Here is a 17,922-nt window from a genome sequence, read left to right as displayed (position 1 = left end):
CCAACAGATAATTTAAGACAATTAAAGCAACAACTTTTCTGTCTAAGGTCAAAGAATATTTTTTATAAAAGCAACGGATGTAGGAAAATCAAGAGATCTCTTCACACAATGGGATTTGAAGACGGGATAAATAAATCTTCTCAGGACTATGTCAGTTTTATCTTCTGATGTAATACGATGTGAAAATTCCATTTTAAAGGTTTTCACATTTGCAGCATCATTAAGACAAAATCTTTGGTTTGAGATTTGTGCAGCTCACATGCCATTTGCTATTTCCTATAATTGCACATTAACGGTTCCCTAAATGATTATTTCTCACAGATAAGGAAAGTAAGTGGTCTCATTGCCCGACACACACATCTATCTCCATTCATCTGACTATGTAGTAGCAATTTCACCTTGAGGTGGTGGGGTTAAAAGCTCACTGATTTAACAGTGTGCTACTAAGTGTCCACAGCACAAGAATTGAGCTTTTAAGCATTAAAAGCACTGAGTTTATTGACCACTACTTCAAAGATAAGCTGGTTGGTCACTGCCATTAAACCTGAAAGGTCTCACAGCTTAAGTGGAATGGCTTTGCATGGTATGCTTAAGAGCTTCTCTGACTGCAGGATAGGTGCAACCTAGTAGGCATTAAAGATTAAGAATCCTGATCATTTGACTTAATAAACAATGAAGATTTACATTTTGTGCCGCCTCCATTTTACTGCTGTCTCCTACTGTTTCCAAAAATTATCTTTAACTCTGAACATGTAGTTATTTGCTTGTAAATCTGTGGCTGGTACCTCATGGACCCATTGATTCATCATGCCGCTTATTTCTGAGGAGCAACATTGATGGTTTAACTCCATCTAGTGGTGAAAGTAGGTAGTCCTTCCATCCATCCATCCATCCATCATCAACCGCTTATCCTGTGTACAGGGGCGCGGGGGGCTGGAACCAATCCCAGCTTACATTGGGCGAAAGGCAGGGTACACCCTGGACAGGTCGCCAGTCCATCGCAGGGCCACACATAGACAGACAACCACTCACACTCACATTCATGCCTAAGGACAATTTCGGGGACACCAATTAACCTAGTCTGCATGTCTTTGGATGGTGGGAGGAATGAAAGTAGGTAGTGTACTACTGTAAACAATATAAACATTGACATTTACTGTCCACTTCTTTTATAAACTATAATAGAAATAATAACAATAGAGGAGTTGACAAATTTTAACTGCTTTCTATGACTAGAAACATAACAGCATAATAAAATGTGGAAGAAAGAGCAACATTTCTCCAAGGGGAATAAGACATTTGTATACAACGCCTGAGAGAACCCCTCATGTTATTGCCAAAGACTTGTAGGAGGACCTGATAAAGGCAGGAACAACAGTCTCAGTACAGACTATGAGAACAAATCAAAATAAGCAAGGGCACCGCACTTCATTCTTGATCAAAAAGCACAAGAGAAGTCGACTTGAACATTCAAGAAAAATGATGGATAGGTCTGTAGATTTCTGGGAGTCTGTTTTGTGGAGTAATGAGACCAAACTGCGACTGTTTGGATCCATGGATCAACAGGATGTCTGGTGTAAGAAGGGCAAGGCATGTGACAAGAAGGACGCCGTCCTAACAGTCAAGCATGGAGGTGGGTCTGTCCTGTTGTGGGGGTGTTTTGCTGGTAAACTTAATGTGACTGGCTTACATAGATTCTTTGGAACTCCAGGCCTTTTGGAAGAAGAATGTGATGCCCTCAGTGGGTTAATTGAAGATTGGTAATTATTGGGCTTTTCAGCAAGAAAATGATCCCAAGCATACGGCCAAGTAAACCAAAGCATGGTTCAAGAGTGGCCGTCTCAGTCCCTGGATTTGAATCTGATTTAAAAAATAATTTTTCCTGTAGGCCTTGTACTATTAGTATGCTCAACATTGTGTTCTCAAAAAGCACTCAAATATGTATTCTTACACTTTCTTTGAGTGTTTACCAAGGCCATAGTTCAAAAGTTTTCATTAAATTTTATTCACATCACTTGACTGTGTTGCAGGTTAAGGGGATTTAATAATTTGGATTGCAACTGTGTACTATATATACAGTGTGTATGTATATATACATGGCCACACAAATGAGGTTAATTGTAGCACAAAAAGAAGGGGCAACGTTGAGGACCACAGAGGTGTCGCAGTGTCAGTCAGCCAATCAAACTTACTGCAGCAGATGAAAGACACAGCATGCTTACTTCCCTTTACGATTGGGAGATGTTCCGCAGTGCCATCAGCTCAGAGCTGCTTAAAACAGTTAGACCCCGGTACACCCATCCACTGTCTGGAGAAGTCCGGTAAGAAGTGGCCCTTCATGGAAAACTTGCGTCCAAAAAGCCAAACCTCTGACGTGGAAACAAGGCCAAGCGATTAACTCAGCACCAGTTGGGGATTTGATCAGAATTAATGGTCTCCTCAGTGCTGAGAAGGAAGATACTTACTCATCATGCAGTACAATCAGGGAGGCATCTGATTGCCCCCAAATTTATTCTGCAACATGACGACCCCACATACAGCGAAGGTCAGCGTAAAGAACAATGAGTCCTGAAAGTGATGGTATGGCCCCCACAGTGCCCTCATCTCAACATCGAGTCTGTCTGGGAGAGAGAAGCAACAGAGGCTAAATCCACAGCAAAACAGAAGGTAGTTTTCCAAGGGGCCAACCTACCCGCCAAGTTCCTTCAAAGACTATGTATTAAGTGTACCTAGAAAAATTGATGCTGTTTTTGAAAGCAAAGGGTGGTCAACACCAAATACTGATCTTATCTGCTGCTGTTCATTCACTTTGCATTTTGTTAATTGATAAATATAATCTATTGACATGTCTATTTTTGAAAACAGTCTTACTTTAAAGCATTTTTCCACACCTGCCTAAAACTGAACTGATAGTGTTTACCTGGTTAAACAGGAACAAAACAATGCTTTCTGGCCAACCACTTGACAGCTTGCTTCCAAAGAGCAGATAGCACCATCTGGTGTTAGAAAATCAAAAATGATCAAAGTGGCAATTACAGAAAAACTTTCAAATACGCCTGTCAGTTTTCATAGTTTTAGTACATGAATGAGAAACTGCAGATTTACAATCTTTAATGCTCCATTAGTACAGAGCCACAGTAAAATAACAGACATAGGATTCAAGAACATTTTATTGTGTTTCCATGAAATGACATTTCATTTTAGCAGCATGATGGGTAGATTGAGGTATTTTTATATTCTTACACAGGTAATAAACTGAGACATTTAGTCTCATAGAAAAATAGACATTTTGCTAAATACACACATACAGTAATATGCAGACAAATATTTATTCCTGATGTCTGTGCATAAAAATGAGGACACACACACACACACACACACACACACACACACACACACACGACTCTTCTCCAAGCGGTCTTTTTAAGGCTGGCCTCTTCATTGGCTGTGAAGATGAGAGGGAAACAACAACTGTCACACACAAATGCATTCATTATTGTTCACACACACTCGAGCTCAGATAAAGTACATGTTCAGTGCCATTCATTTTTAGGCCTAAAGGGAAAGATCCACATCAACAAAAAAAAAAAATGGTATGGAACCTACTGCATAGCCAGCAAGTCTACTCACACTTTAGGAGTCAGACCTTTTCTCCAGACCCCAAGCCAGCACATCCCCGATATTCTCTCCCTTCCAGGCAAGGAGGCCCGAACGGGAAGGGGAAGACAAGCGTTGACACTTGGAAGTTCTGGATAGTGAGGAGCTCAGGGCCTGTGACTCATTGCTGCTTTTACGCTTTTGGGCAATAGTCCTGTGGTCATAGCCCACCAACTTCTGCTGAATCCCTGGGGGCCTCCCTCTGCTGCGGTGGGGGCGGTGGAGAGGAGGACATGGCTTCTTTCCGTGTGAAAAGGTACCATTTACTGGTCCTTGAGAGGTGGGTAAGTGCGGCTGTTCCTTCTCATGGAGGGGGGGTTCCCTGATGTATTTGGAAGATTTCTCCTCACTGATCTGTGAAAGCTTGGCAGCTCTCGGTGCTGCGCTTGCATCTTGCATAAGCTCCACCTCCCTCAGCTGAGCCTTGCTGGGTCGGCCAACAGGGTTGCGCCGTCGGCCAGGCCCAAGGCTCCCAGAGGTGGTGGAAGAAGGCGGTTTGGTACTGTGAGAATTGTGCTGACTGCTTTTGGTTCCCTGTTGTGAGGTAGACTCAGTGCTGAGGGAGCCAGTGGATTTGGAAGGTCTGGCCCCAGTCCTGACAGGTGACCCTACAGTTGGAGGCGTGACATGACGTGACCTGAGACCTGATGATTGGGGCATTTTCCTGTAAGTTAAAAGGACAAACATGAAGCTGATTAGAGTTTCTGTATTTCATGGAAATGAAAGCAATCCTGAAAGCAAGCTGATCCTCCCAAATGTTAGCTAAGATCCCTGCACAACTACCTGCTTAAGTCCTGAACTCTCCATTAAACACTTGAAGTAGGCAAGTACACTAAAGTCTGTTGATATAATGAAAACCAAGTCACTTGTCAATAAAATGAATCCCACCATCCTCTTCAAATGTTTTATTTCTGGGATCCTTAACCTATTTTCTTATCAGATGATTAAAAACAATTTAATTAGCAATGCACTATACATTTTGTTTAAAAAAGGTATTTATCACTTAACTTAATTTATTCCTGCAGGAAAGAAACCAGATTGAGCTGAAGAGCGGATACTGGATTCTGAGTCGCCAACTGACTCTTTTCTTCACCTTGCCGTGCTCAAAAAGGTGACAAGTATAGAGTAGTGGTACTCACTTCCACAAATGTGTGCCGACATGGCGCTCCAACATGGCACTGAGGGCAAACCGCAGGTGGTGCCAACGTCGGTCGAAGGTGAAGATGCTGCAACCCAATGTGCGGCATCCAAAAGTGCATAGCTACAGAACAGAAACCGTTTTATAAATATAGACACGTTCATGTGTCCTTTGGGGAGGTGCTCATTTCCACTGCTGACAACAATGATTTTAAAAACAATTCATAGTGAAATGCATTGACCCCCACCCCCTTTTTGAAATTTCAACTGAGAAAAATAAACTGAATTGTGCTTTCACTCTCTAAATCTATCCAACTGCTTAAAAATAAATATTTTCCTCTTAAAACAATCATACAAAACTATTTTTGAACATGTCTGAAGGCCTATGATAGATATCCCAATCTACTGTCCGCTACTGTGCTTCTGTATGTTTCTGCACTCACCCCGAGAGGTTTGGGGTGCCAGGGTGTCGCAGGCAGATCTGAGGCTCCCTCCTGCTCACCGTCTTCACTCTCATCACTTGACAGCAGGCTCTGGTTGAAGGGATACGGAGGCTGTACCTCCGCTTCCACAGAGCTGTCGCCTTCCTCCTCTGGAAAGATGTCTGAAGGATCCTTAGACCTGCTTTGAAGGCAAAAGACGGTACTATCTGAATGATAATCTCCAACATTACCATTCAGAACATCCATCCATCCATCTTCATCCGCCTATCCGTGGTCGGGTCGCAGGCATTCAGAACATGTATTTTTCTAATTAAACGTTATGTCTAATCAACACAATCATCGTTTGTTTTGTATGCTTGTAACTTTCACTATCAGCTGTGTCAACTCATTATGGTGCAAAATGAAAAACTCTAATGAAAACGGGTGTAAGTACAGTTTGGTTGCAATCTAGCTGTGACCTAAACGTAACCAGATGTACATTTGGAGATCTGCAGTTCTGCAATATGCCCTCACTCTGCATCGCTGCGTGACACTGTAATTGTAATTATGAATTTGTAATATGCAATTATGTTATTTAGCTTTCATTTCATTGTGGCCGTGTTTATCTAAGCTCACCATTCAGAGATTTACAATATCATCTCCATCAACAATTTGTAAGGGTCATGAGGTATTTTTGTGAATCAAATTTAATTTGTTGTTAATTTGTCATACCTGAGAATGTGACAGCTGCTGTTTAAGTTGTATTTACTGCCCCGAGTTGTTATTTTCTCTTCAAACGCTTCCAAATGTTGCTCTATGTCTTTTGACTTGACGAGAAGCTGCTCCACATGTCGACCTGCACAAGCAGCTCTCTGCTCCACTGCCAACTGATCAAATGTCTTAGTCCGTCCCATTGTTTTCTGCTGCTGGTGGATGGAATCAGTCTGTGTAGAAAGACATGGGAGAAAAGAAGAGGCATTACATCACATCTCCTGAAAAAAAAGAGAAACTCTTTCATTTTTCTGAATAACAAATGTAACCTCAAAAGACAAAGACAAAAGAAGAATACATCTGTTAATATAGAACAAGATAGAAGATATTGGTAACAGTACTGAATAAAAAAGGTCATGACAAGGCACTGAGAGTTTACATTGCATGTAAGCTCCCGGCTGCACAGCTTCGTCCTTTCCGGATCCAGAACTCTGCAGTGTTTGTTCAGGTCACATTCTTTCTCTATGGGAAAGAAAGCAAACACAGTAGTCAGTGAGAAACAGCAGGACACAGACTGATGACAAAGACTATATGATAAATTTTTCAAAACAAAATAATAATAGACAACATTTCTCCATACAATCTAACTAAGCAAATACTGCAACTTACAAAATATCATTCCCAGGCTAATACACTATAAACAGCAGACTTACTGCTGATGTTTTTGTACATCCGACTGTAGGTTCTCGTTCCCCGCGGAGGACTGCGAGAGTCAATGGACTGCCCAGCTGTGGGCTTCTGCACAGAGGGTCTCTCTGACAGAGAAGTGTAGGAAGAAGAGTGGCCAGGGGGCAGGGGTCCTACGTGCCACGGAAGAACCCTGGGGCGAGGCGTGGGGGAGGAGTGGTGTGGAAGGGGAGGGTTTTCCTGAGGGAACTTCTCCACTGATGTAAAACTGCAGAGGTAGTTAGAGATGTAGTCTTCAGTATTAATTTAAAAGAGTCATGCAAGTCAGGCTTGCAAATTAGAAACAGAATTCAGGTTTGTACAAGTCCCAAATGACATGAAAATTAAGACAGTTTCTAACTGGGTTCACATTTCTCAGCATTTCATTTTGTTTGCTAAATGTAAGTCTTTGTGGATGTGGGTTCCTTGAAGCTCTGCCAATTTGGTCAGTGACGTATCACTTAAATAAATAAACAAAGAGAGTTATTGTATTCAATGTCGACTCTAATCCTAAACACATTTGGTTCTTTTTTAACCTCCATCATACACACTAACAATTGTTGTACCCACATCTGTCTTCCTACTGCTCTAGTTGCAGTTTCAAAAAAGCACACTTTTCCTGTGTTGTTACGAGGTACCTCAATGCCTCCTTCTTGGTCTTGGTAAGCTTGTGCTGGTGGACAGGTATTGCTGCTGAGGAGGGGGCACTGGCTTCATGACAGCTGTCATCCTTCTGTCTCGGTCTTGAGGAGGACAGATTTACGGGAGGGCGGCCAGGACGAGGTTGCTGCTGTGGAGCCAATGTTGATGACTGGCCACACATCTTAATGAGAGGACCATGCCGCCTCTCACAGTGCTTCTCAAAGGCTTGAGGTTTCACCACCTGGCCACAGTGGCTGCACACCACCAGAGAGATCTCATCATGTGCTGGGCAGTGACCATATATGTGCATGTCTGTAGAGGAGAATGCAAAACAGTAGAGAATAAAAGAGTTAAAGTGAAAGTCATTTCTTGATACATCAACTTGAGGTAACTTAATGGGTTCCCAAATGCACCCAGAGTTAGTGAGTTTTATGATGGTTTTCACCTTCTTTCCTGAGGGCCATGGTCTCAGAGCGGTTCCTCCCATACTTGCTGCTGTCTTCAACATTAGACCCAGCTGCATTAAAAGGCAAAAACGGTCAGCATGAAATATTGGGTTGAAGCATTTCTGTAACCCTATCCAAGAAGCAGGTTCACTGAGATATCTGGATATCTAAGCTGTGTTATGTAAAATCCGGTGTCATATAAACCACTGTAACAGATTTGCGGATGTTTCGCCGGGTTTTACTTAGTAATCCAGATAAAACTTCATTCTTGAAACTTCTCCAATCATACACCCACTGCCAGCAACCCCATTGTTATCTGGTCCAGTCGCAGCTCTGTTGGCTGGTAAATTTTGCTGTTAGCAAACTAACGTTAGATAAATCCTTCTTAAGTAGTGTTGTTGTGTTTGATGTGACAGTAACTTAGCATAACAGGCTAACGCTAACGGTTCCTTTATCTGTCCACAGGTACGCCGTTCGCGTTGTATTTACACCGATGTTTGATCACTATATTCGTTAGAGACAAACATTTAAATGTGTTTTTTGTTTGTTGCCAGTTACCATTCTTAGCAAACTCACCCTGCACTAGGACCCAGAGGGTCTTTTGTTTGGGTTGCCCTTTATGCCGCTCTATGTGTATGTAACAAAAAATAAATCACAGGACATTGTCACTGTAACATGATGAAAACCAGGTCTGGGGGAGGGAATGTGACTCACCGTCAGATGGTAAAATATTCACCCTATCTATCCAACAACTCCAGTTTAATCCGACAAAATCGTCGAGATTAGGATTTCGCCGATGTAAAGCGGCCATTGCTGCTCTTGCGCGTTCACGAGGTGATACCGTCAGTTCATGCGCCTCACATCCGCGTCACAAAGCTCGCGGCCGTGGCAAAACGTGTGGCCGTGTACAAATAGCGCCATATTAACGACCGAGGAAGTAGTTGTTAGAAAGGTTTATCTCAGTGTAACTGTATTTTACATATACACGTGATAATGTTATACACATAGGCTATATACTTACACACTTACTGTAGCCTGTAACGTTATACACACACACATACAGTATCCTGCTGTGCAAGAGTTTTAGGCAGGTGTGGGGAAAATACTGTATAAGAAAGTTAATAGCCTATATTAATTATATTATATTTATCAATTTACAAAATGCAAAGTGAGTGAACAGAAGAAAAATCTAAATCAAATCAGTATTTGCGACCAACCTTACCTACACACAGTCAGGGATTTTGTAGGCATATCCTCAGGTGTATGATTAAACAGTTATACCAAACAGGTGCTAATGGTCACCAATTCAATATGTAGGTTGAAACACAATTATTTACTGAAACAACTTGACAGCTTACTGTTAAAAATCATACACCAGCAAGTTTGAGCACAGCAAACGTGCAACGCTGATGACAGTAGTGGTCGGCCAAAGAAACTTACTGCAGCAGATGAAGGACACATCATGCTTATTTCCCTTTGTGATTGGGAGACGTTCAGCAGTGCCATCAGCTCAGAGCTGCTGAAAACAGTTTCCCTGGTACACCCATCTACTGTCTGGAGAAGTCTGGTCAGAAGTGGCCTTCATGGAAACAAGGCCAAGCGACTCAACTATGCATGAAAATACAGGAACTGGGGTGCAGAAAACTGGCAGCAGGTGCTCTGGACTGATAAGTCAAAATTTTAAATATTTGGCTGCAGCAGACGGCACTTTGTTTGTCGAAGGGCTGGAGAGCGGTACAAAAATGAGTGTCTGCAGGCAACAGTGAAGCATGGTGTAGGTTCCTTGCAAGTTGGGGATTTGGTCAGAATTTATGGTCTCCTCAATGCTGAGAAGTGAAGGCAGATATTTATTCATCATGCAATCAAGGAGGCATCTGATTGGCCCTAAATTTATTCTGCAGCAAGACAACAACCCCAAACATAGAGCATTGAGAACTGTCTTCAGCATGAAGAAGAACAAAGAGTCCAGAGAGCAATAGTATAGTCCACTAAAAGCCCTGATCTCATCATGACTCTGTCTGGGAATACATGAAGAGAGCAAAGCAACTGAGGCTGCTTAAATCCACAGAAGAATTGACTATGGGATGTTCTCCAAGATGTTTGGGCCAACTTTCCTTGGCGGGTTCCCTCAAACACTATGTGCAAGTGTACCTAGAAGAAAATGCTGTTTTAAAGGCAAAGGATGGTCAGCACCAAATATAGTCAATTTTGAATTTTCTTCTGTTCACTCGCTCTGCATTTTGTTAACTGATGAATATTATCTATTATGTCTATTTTGGAGCTTTCTTACCTTACAGCAGTTTTCCCTCACCTGCTTATAACTATTGCACATTCTGTGTGTGTGTATAGTCATTATACATTTTTCACAGTTAAGATCCCTAGCACATATTACTAACAGACTATCTATAATATTAAACTCTGTTTAATTACTACCCAAATAAATCCAGACACTATAACTGACAGTGCATGTGACTCTTAAGGTGGCAGGGGCTGTTGCATCTTTCCTTGTACATGCCACAGATTAAATTTTAACTGCAGCTTCCTTGCAGGATTTTTAGGAAATATTTGCTTTACAGCAGCCACTACCACAAAATAAATCTCTGATTAAAAATGTAAAAATGTCAAGTATTTTTCTGCTCAGATACAGGTTTGTGTCAGCAGCAGATGATGTCTGGTAGAAGCAGCATGAATGCCACCTAGTGAGTGTCACACTGAAGAACAAATTAATAGTTCAGACATCAGCTCTTCAAACCAAGTGAATCAGGAAGTGTGGCATGACTGATTACGGTCTACTTTTTGAATCTTTTTCTTGGTGATTAAAAAATGCACAGTATGTGTGCCACCTCCAGTGAAACGATCAGGCATCAAAATCAGACGCATAACAACATATCCAGCTCTTCCTTTTAATGACGAATGGCATTTCATGTTCACAAAGCATCTTCCTGCACTGTAATAGGAACACCAGTCTCATCTATGTGACACTTTATTACAGTGGTGGATCAAGAAAGGGTCAATCAAAGTAGGAAATCATAATATTGGCAGTAATAGAGAAACACATCTTGCCTTTCCTTGTAATAAAGAGGAGGTAGAAGCCAGGCAAAGCAAGAAAATATAAAAAAAAAGGTTAGATATCAGCAGCCAACAACTAGCTACAGCTATACAGTTGAAAGTACAGGAGTTTTCTGGGGTAATTCCTTCGTTTAGATATTTGTTCAAAAAACAAACACGTCCTTTTCAGGAAACAGATCACAAATTCTACCTAATAAAAGTGTAATAATTTTAAATGTAAAATTCATAAAAGAGCAAACATGCTCTAAATGGATAAATCAACTACATTCAACATTATATTCAGGTGCTAGGCTAAAACAGCAAATCTAGCCTTACATAGTTGAGGTGATGAGGTGCAATGTAACACAAAAAAAGATCATTAATAATCTCATATTGGCAACGGAATTATTTTTCCAATGAACTATTTAACATGAATTCATTGGAACTTCACTTTTTATGCCTATTGCTGTTTTATGATTGCACTGACTTGTGTTAATAATTAAGGCACAATATTTACTATTTATTAGGTATTTTGTAATTCATACACTCAATAGCCCTGAGTATTTTTGTTTGTTTGTTTGTAAATGTTGATGGCAGAATGATGTGCGGTACAGATGGCAGTTAACAGGTTGACAAAATTAAGTGTCATTTTGATTTATCATCAACAAGGCTGTACAGTCCACATCCGCAGTTGCATTTCAGATAAGGGGCAGTTAGATACTTGTGCATGAATATGTAAAAACATGCAAACTGAGCATCTATGAGAATAACATTTTTGACTGCTGCAATTTCCCATATTGATTTTGACTGTGAAAATATCACGTTTTAGTTCCTTTCTGAAATGTATTTGAGATAATACAGCCCTAAATATAAAACTAATACAGAGCAAAAAAGAAGCAGTCAGTTTTAGAGATGTATACCTTGCATTCGACAGGATTCATCTTTGAATGATTAGTACCGAAACGACTCACTCAGTAACACTACATGTTAGACAATTGTGAAATGAGGAAGCTGGGTGGTTATGAAGGCCTAACTCCCCCTTCCACATCTGCAGGCTGGTTGGCTGATTTGTGGAAATGTGTTTCCTTATAAATGAACCAGCAGTTGCCACCCCACAGGATGAGGTTAAGAAATCCAAAGATCTGCCAAAGAATAAGACATAAGTCAAATATCCCAGGCTGTGGTTGTACACACAAGTTTAAGCATGTTTGAAAAAGAATAATTTGCATACAACTCACCACAGAGGCGTTTAGTCGGCCCATGTGAGGGACAGCACCTGGAGAACACTTGTTGTTGCTGCTGCTGCCAACCTTGCAAATATCAATATAATTAAGAATGGTTGAAGGACTGGTGGCCCACTTCACATCGGACAAGCCTTTAGCCCAAGCAGAAGATGATGCCAACCACAAGAAGGCAAAGGCCGCAGTCACCAGCAGGTCCTTAGAGAAGAATAATTATCAGTATAAAACATTTAAAGCGACCACAGAGGTAGCTTCACTCAAGGAGCGTTCTTGGACAGTCAGCATGTTCCTTAGTTGCTTGAAAAACCACACCCTTCCCACTGTTTCATTCACACTACTCTGTTAAATGCACTGTCTCTGACCTCCAGTTGGATTCCAAGATGAGGTGGAAATCCAGCAGCTGATGTCAGATGCAAAATTTTACACACAAAGTATTATATTATAAATATTGCTTGCCCTTGCACAGATAAAACTACATGGATACATTCAACACTATTTAAGTATTTAACACCGTGTCATTTCAGCTCGCTCTATTTTTAAGCAATGTATAGACTGAGAGGAAGCCCTGGCTAAGCACAATCATTTCACCAAAACAACAAAAAATATGCAGAATCTGGACAACTTACAACAACGGGGCCACGACTAGATTCTCTATATATGTGATTGTAGCCCAAGTAGAGGACCAGTGTGGCAGTGCTGTAGAGAAAGGCAAACACTCCAATACAGACGTAAAACTGTGCAGAGGATCTGTGGTCTCCAGTCAGATAGTAAACGGTGGTGGTAGTTTGATTGATTAAGCAAGTTGGGACATTATACGGATGCTCCATCAACCTGTGTAAACACAGATAGCATATTTTGTTATTATGACAACCCTAAAAGTAAACACACTCGTTCCACACTGTAAAAGGGTGTGAGACTGTTTGCGTTGGCTCACACACACACACACACACACACACACGCACACGCACACGCACACACCTGAATGGGTAGTTAAAGTCTGCCGTTACTTCTTGAATGGCACTCCCATGGCACTGGATGTTGATGCTGGTTGTACCGCTGTAACCTCCAGTCGTCGCAAAGGCAAATATGGAGAACACCTGCAGCCACAGGTGGTAGATAAAGCGAGACACGTTGGCATATGAGGATGTACAGGACAGGGTGCTGATCAAGTAGTAGTACACACACACGTTATGCAATACACTTTCGACAGGAAATCCTCATCTTAATCACAGGGGCCCATCACTGTGAATGGTGTCACAGCAGAACCATGTCCTTAAATTTAAAAGCATACAGTAGTAGTTAAAGGAGTAGCCATATACTGAAAATACAATGTTTTATCCATAACAATACCTAAATAGTAAAAGTAAAAACATGAATATTTGCTTAGGAATGTTCACAATAAACTTTCGAACAAAATGATTGATAGCATGTCTTCTAACCCAACAGGACCTTCAAGACCTTCAAACTACAATCAATAAGGGAATTTCTGCTACGATTTTGGAAAGAGTTCACTTCTCCTCTATGTGGGCTGGACACTCTCTGATCCGATTTAAAGTTGTACACTGGGCGCACCTCTCCAAATCTAAACTAGCTAAGATAGCCCCGCAAATGAACCCCATATGTGACAGATGTAAATCTGCAGATGCAAGAAGATGTTCTGGCTCTGTGGAGGGTGCTGGAAGGCTATTTTCAAAGCTCTCCCAATAGTATTAGCAATTATGAGTGTACTTAGTGCCTAAAACATGATATTTCGTTGTGTACACTTTGATGTAGGCCTACATGTATACAATGTTGTGAACTGTTCATTGTGGGTGGGAATGTATAGGCCTAAACTGTGAAATTCAATAAAGTATAAGTAATTGCAAAAGATAATTATAATGGCAATAATAATAATAATAATAATAAAAATAATGTTATCAAGCAGAATATCAACCATAACGGTTATTAAACAAATACAGTGTTTCACACTATTAGATACATAATTAACTGCAGGTGCTAAACTGAACATGCTAACACGGATTAGCTTGGAGTTTGAGCACATATAACTAGCGATTTATAGGCTGACATTTTGATGTGCTAATCTGATAGACATAGACGGATAAACGCTCCCTGAGCTACCGTGCATACCATTTTTGAAACAGCTTAGAGGAGTTGCAGCTTCTTCAGGCGCGGAGTGGGTCACACGACAAACAGCGTAATCAATTTGCAAGATATTTTTTGAAACCAGGGATGAACAGTTCATGTAGAAGACACTCCGCCATTGGCCATATGGTAACTTACCACAGAAAATAAATTGAAAAGACGTAAAGTTACCCATTCTAGCACACGGATGAATGCCAAAGGCTCTTTCAGAGGTCCTAAGTCAAGACTGAATCCCGAAGTCAGCACTTTCTGATGAGAAATAAAGATACAATGTAAGGAAAAACTAAAGCCGTTATACTGCGGAGTAATTCACACGCGGATAGGTGTGTTTGCAAAAAAGTGTCCAATCATGATGCGCCATAAACTCTGATCACTCTTCCTGTCAGGGCCGTTACCTGGGCGACAGATCCCATCGTTTGTCCGGATAAAAAAAGGGCCGTTGGTATCGATTATGTGCCTCCTGTCCTTTGACTTTTGCAGCTGTCCTCGGGCTTGTCAAACTTTTCTCCAACTTCAGCGAATCGTAGTAGAGGACACGTGATCACTGACGTCGACAGGGGCGCTGCTGCACAGAGAGGTTCAAAGTGCTGAAATGTGGTATTTAAATGTGGTTATGAATTCATTGCTTGTATGTTTGAGTCTGTGTTTAAGTACTTATATTTCAGATTATGTAAGCTGTTCTAATAGTTTGATATTTGCAACAATGGAAGAAATGTCCAGAACATTTTGTGAACGCAGTAAATAGTTATATTAAGTATCAAAATTAAAAGTAGGTCTACTCATTTTGCAGAATGGGCCTTGTATAAAAGAATAAAGAAATACCATTGGATAGTTATTATTTCGCTTGATTATTACTAATGTATTGATATGTAAGCAGCATTTAATGTTGTAGATAGTCAAAGTGGAACTAATTTACTCATTTACTGTGCTTGTAGGCCTACAGTATTTAGCTTTTATAATTTTATACTGTATACACATTCTTATTTACGCATTGTCATGCACACTTGCACTAGCGTACTTGTACATAACCCTGTATATACTGTTGTAGTAATGTGACCTATATATAGACATCTCTTGCATATAACAGTTATATGTTTATGTTTGCTTATACTGTATTTGTTTAGCTTGATATCTTGTAGTATCTGTATGCATGTGTATTGAAAGCTACTGAGAACTGAGAGTGAAATTCCCATGTGTGTCAACATACTTGGCCAATAAAGATTGTGATTGTGATATATGTACATGGCAGTGCTCATTACAGTGTTCATCTTACATAATGGATATTTTAATTTTTAAATGCATAATTTGAGACTGAGTATTATACAAGGATAGTGAACATCAAGAGCCCCCAAAGCTCCAGATTTATTGCGTGTCAATTAGTTGCAAACAATTAGATGAATTGATTTTGATCAGAATTTGCATTTGGTTCTGCATTATTTTCTATTTTTGTCTTGTACATTGGTTATTTTAGTTTATATCGTCTTCACATAGTGTGCATGCCTAAATCAAGTTTTGCTCAATCAAATTACCATAAAATGACACATTGCAAACCTGGGGCCACTTTTTATACAAGACAAGTACTAGTTGGCTTCTGGGTCTCTGGGTGCATAATTAAAGCATATTGTCATGGAGGTGACAGGTGACACAATGCACAGAATTCAGGAGATGTGTAGGGGGTCTGTCGGGGCCCAACAACAACTTTGTATATTATACTTTTGTTAAATAATCAAGATCATAATGACAATGATGGGTGAAAAGAAACAAAATACATCAAGCTGCTTCGAAAAAGGTGAAGTGCAAACATTTCCTTCCAAATGGTAAAAGTCAAATGCTTGAATTATTCAGCTTATTATTCTGTTATGTCAAAAAGTCAAAAAGTAATTTTGTTTGTTATATGCACCGAATAACATTGCATCATCCAGAACAGAGAAAATCTTGTGACATGGGATGTGACAACTCCGCAGTAGGCATTAAAAAATATACCGGTAAGTTAAAATGTCAGGAAAAAATATGTATACATAACAATAAATAAATAATGTAGGGCTATCTTTAATTATATCTATTTTTACAAACTGTAACTCTACATATGTTAAAATCCACCTAAAATCAGAGTATCCCAAAAGTACTCTGGGTGGAAACAGTGAGTGCACAGTAATGGCAATTACTTTTCACTAGAGGTCGCCGTTTCAATAGAGACTACATGAGCATTATTAGTATTAAACTAGGAATTTTTAGTCCTTTTTTTTTTTTTTTTTTTTTTTTTTTACAAAACCAGGTATGTGTTTCCCATGAATCCCATCAGTGTCATATGATCTCATTCACACACCGGTTGTACTTAATTCCCTAAGTTTGTGTCAATGGAAATGCTCATTCTTGGGTTTGGTAAGCAGGGAAATGTAGGTACACTTAGTTCCATCCCTTGATTTGCCTACTTTCTCTCAACACACCATGCAGCCAAAAAGGAAAATCTGGGACCTTGTAGAAAGGCACAGTCCTCATCCTAACAGAGTACATCGAAGGAATAAGAGTGGCTTTGTTCTCCACCTTCTTGTTGACTGCCTACCATGGGGGAGGGGCTGCAACTCCATTGTACAGTCCCTTAGTGGAGGAATGCTGCTCTACAGATCTGATTGTTTGGCTTTTTGAATGAACCTGGGAATCAAGAAATGCGCAAGCAAGACATAATACACAAAAGATATTCCCAATGTTCCAAGGCACATTTGAGTGTAGCTAGATTATGGATTCAAGTTCAAAGTTTCAGGGTTTTGGGTTTTGAAACCATTGAAACTTGTTCAACAGCTCTCTATTTGTGACTGATGAGATGACACCTTTTGTCAACTTGTTGTCGCCACAGGCTTACAAACTCATCAGACAGGTTGTGTCACACCATGAGAATGAAATAGTCAGCATGACTATCATAACAGGTTCCTCAAATCTTCTACCAATAGAGTTTTAGGTGTTGCTCTGGTATAGGTAACAATGTCCGCCCAACTGTTGGTTTACAGATAATATGACCTGGCCCATACAAGGGAAACCTAAAACTGTATATTGTTATAAATGGATTACAGTGTGTGGTCTGTAGTTTGAATATGTTCAGTCAGGTCTATAGCAGCTATGTGTACAGGGATTTTTTTTTCTGCAACACATGACCAGTAGTCATGGGTTTGGTTTGACCCAGTGTCCCATCACATGCACAAATTTAATCAAGAAGGCAGCATGACTCAATGCAACCAACAAAATGGATAAATATAATTTAATACGGCAGCAGGTTATAAAAAAAACCCCACCCTAATCAATTTACAGGAGTTAAGATCATGTGATAGAACCGTTAATTTTCCGCTTGGGTCCTGTTCTTCTTGACTATGACGACCACAATCATTTGTTTCTGTGTTTTTCTCCATTGTTATTGTGTATTTTCATAAACAGAGCATTTCAAATACTCTCTGCACAGGATTTCCATTCATTGATGGCAAGACTGTTCCTCTGATGGAGAGATTACTCAGATTCAGTGGGATATAATCTCTTGTTTGAGCCTCCAAACATCACACCAGATCCAGATGTTCAATCCCTGACAAAGTAAACTGTAACAAGTGTGAAGAAATTACAGTTTCATTTAATACATGGCATGTGTTACGTTACACCAAGTTTTAATTTTTAATTTTTGCATGTAAGGAATGAATGTCATAGAATCAGACAACACAAAAGACTAGTGAAAGACACCTCTGAATTCAAAGAACATGCTTTTCGGGC

The 17,922-nt window shown here is 40.2% G+C and overlaps 2 protein-coding genes across 4 annotated transcripts; both read right to left on the bottom strand.

Moving 5' to 3' along the window:
* Window positions 1-3,152: 3,152 nt before the first annotated feature.
* atxn7l2b (ataxin 7-like 2b) lies at window positions 3,153-8,619 on the bottom strand. Of its 2 annotated transcripts, none has more exons than XM_046056400.1 (10): window positions 8,456-8,619; window positions 7,741-7,812; window positions 7,292-7,607; window positions 6,641-6,882; window positions 6,367-6,449; window positions 5,949-6,160; window positions 5,238-5,415; window positions 4,797-4,918; window positions 3,631-4,321; window positions 3,153-3,445 (listed from the first exon to the last, which is right to left on the bottom strand). In XM_046056400.1, the coding sequence occupies exons 1-9, from the start codon at window positions 8,550-8,552 to the stop codon at window positions 3,634-3,636; spliced, it is 2,010 nt and encodes a 669-aa protein (XP_045912356.1). In that variant the 5' UTR covers window positions 8,553-8,619; the 3' UTR covers window positions 3,153-3,445; window positions 3,631-3,633. The 2 variants fall into 2 exon arrangements, with proteins under 2 accessions (XP_045912356.1, XP_045912355.1); XM_046056399.1 differs by having other exon boundaries at window positions 5,238-5,418; window positions 8,456-8,618.
* A 2,011-nt stretch (window positions 8,620-10,630) lies between these two features.
* On the bottom strand, window positions 10,631-14,733 carry sypl2b (synaptophysin-like 2b). Of its 2 annotated transcripts, XM_046057370.1 has the most exons (6): window positions 14,568-14,733; window positions 14,344-14,421; window positions 13,009-13,127; window positions 12,657-12,861; window positions 12,028-12,228; window positions 10,631-11,931 (listed from the first exon to the last, which is right to left on the bottom strand). In XM_046057370.1, exons 1-6 carry the CDS (start codon window positions 14,583-14,585, stop codon window positions 11,809-11,811), a joined length of 744 nt encoding a protein of 247 aa, XP_045913326.1. In that variant the 5' UTR covers window positions 14,586-14,733; the 3' UTR covers window positions 10,631-11,808. The 2 variants fall into 2 exon arrangements, with proteins under 2 accessions (XP_045913326.1, XP_045913327.1); XM_046057371.1 differs by lacking the exons at window positions 14,344-14,421; window positions 14,568-14,733 and adding an exon at window positions 14,158-14,289.
* Between the last annotated feature and the right edge of the window lie 3,189 nt (window positions 14,734-17,922).

The sequence above is a fragment of the Micropterus dolomieu genome, linkage group LG08, assembly GCF_021292245.1.
Source record: "Micropterus dolomieu isolate WLL.071019.BEF.003 ecotype Adirondacks linkage group LG08, ASM2129224v1, whole genome shotgun sequence".
Classification (NCBI taxonomy): Eukaryota; Metazoa; Chordata; class Actinopteri; order Centrarchiformes; family Centrarchidae; genus Micropterus; species Micropterus dolomieu.
The sequence above is the reverse complement of the archived record's forward strand: the minus strand, read 5'-3'. Positions and strand labels throughout refer to the sequence as shown.

Excerpts from the sequence above, each read along its gene's own strand:
- atxn7l2b (XM_046056399.1), bottom strand. The coding sequence starts at position 8,552 with ATGGCCGCTTTACATCGGCGAAATCCTAATCTCGACGATTTTGTCGGA. Across the intron at positions 6,161-6,366 it reads GCCGGGAGCTTACATGCAAT|ACTGATTCCATCCACCAGCA; the intron begins GTAAACTCTCAG and ends CTTTCTACACAG. Across the intron at positions 5,419-5,948 it reads AGCAGCTGTCACATTCTCAG|CAGGTCTAAGGATCCTTCAG; the intron begins GTATGACAAATT and ends TTGCCTTCAAAG.
- sypl2b (XM_046057370.1), bottom strand. Across the intron at positions 12,862-13,008 it reads GACTTTAACTACCCATTCAG|GTTGATGGAGCATCCGTATA; the intron begins GTGTGTGCGTGT and ends GTGTTTACACAG. Across the intron at positions 11,932-12,027 it reads GCCGACTAAACGCCTCTGTG|ATCTTTGGATTTCTTAACCT; the intron begins GTGAGTTGTATG and ends ATTCTTTGGCAG.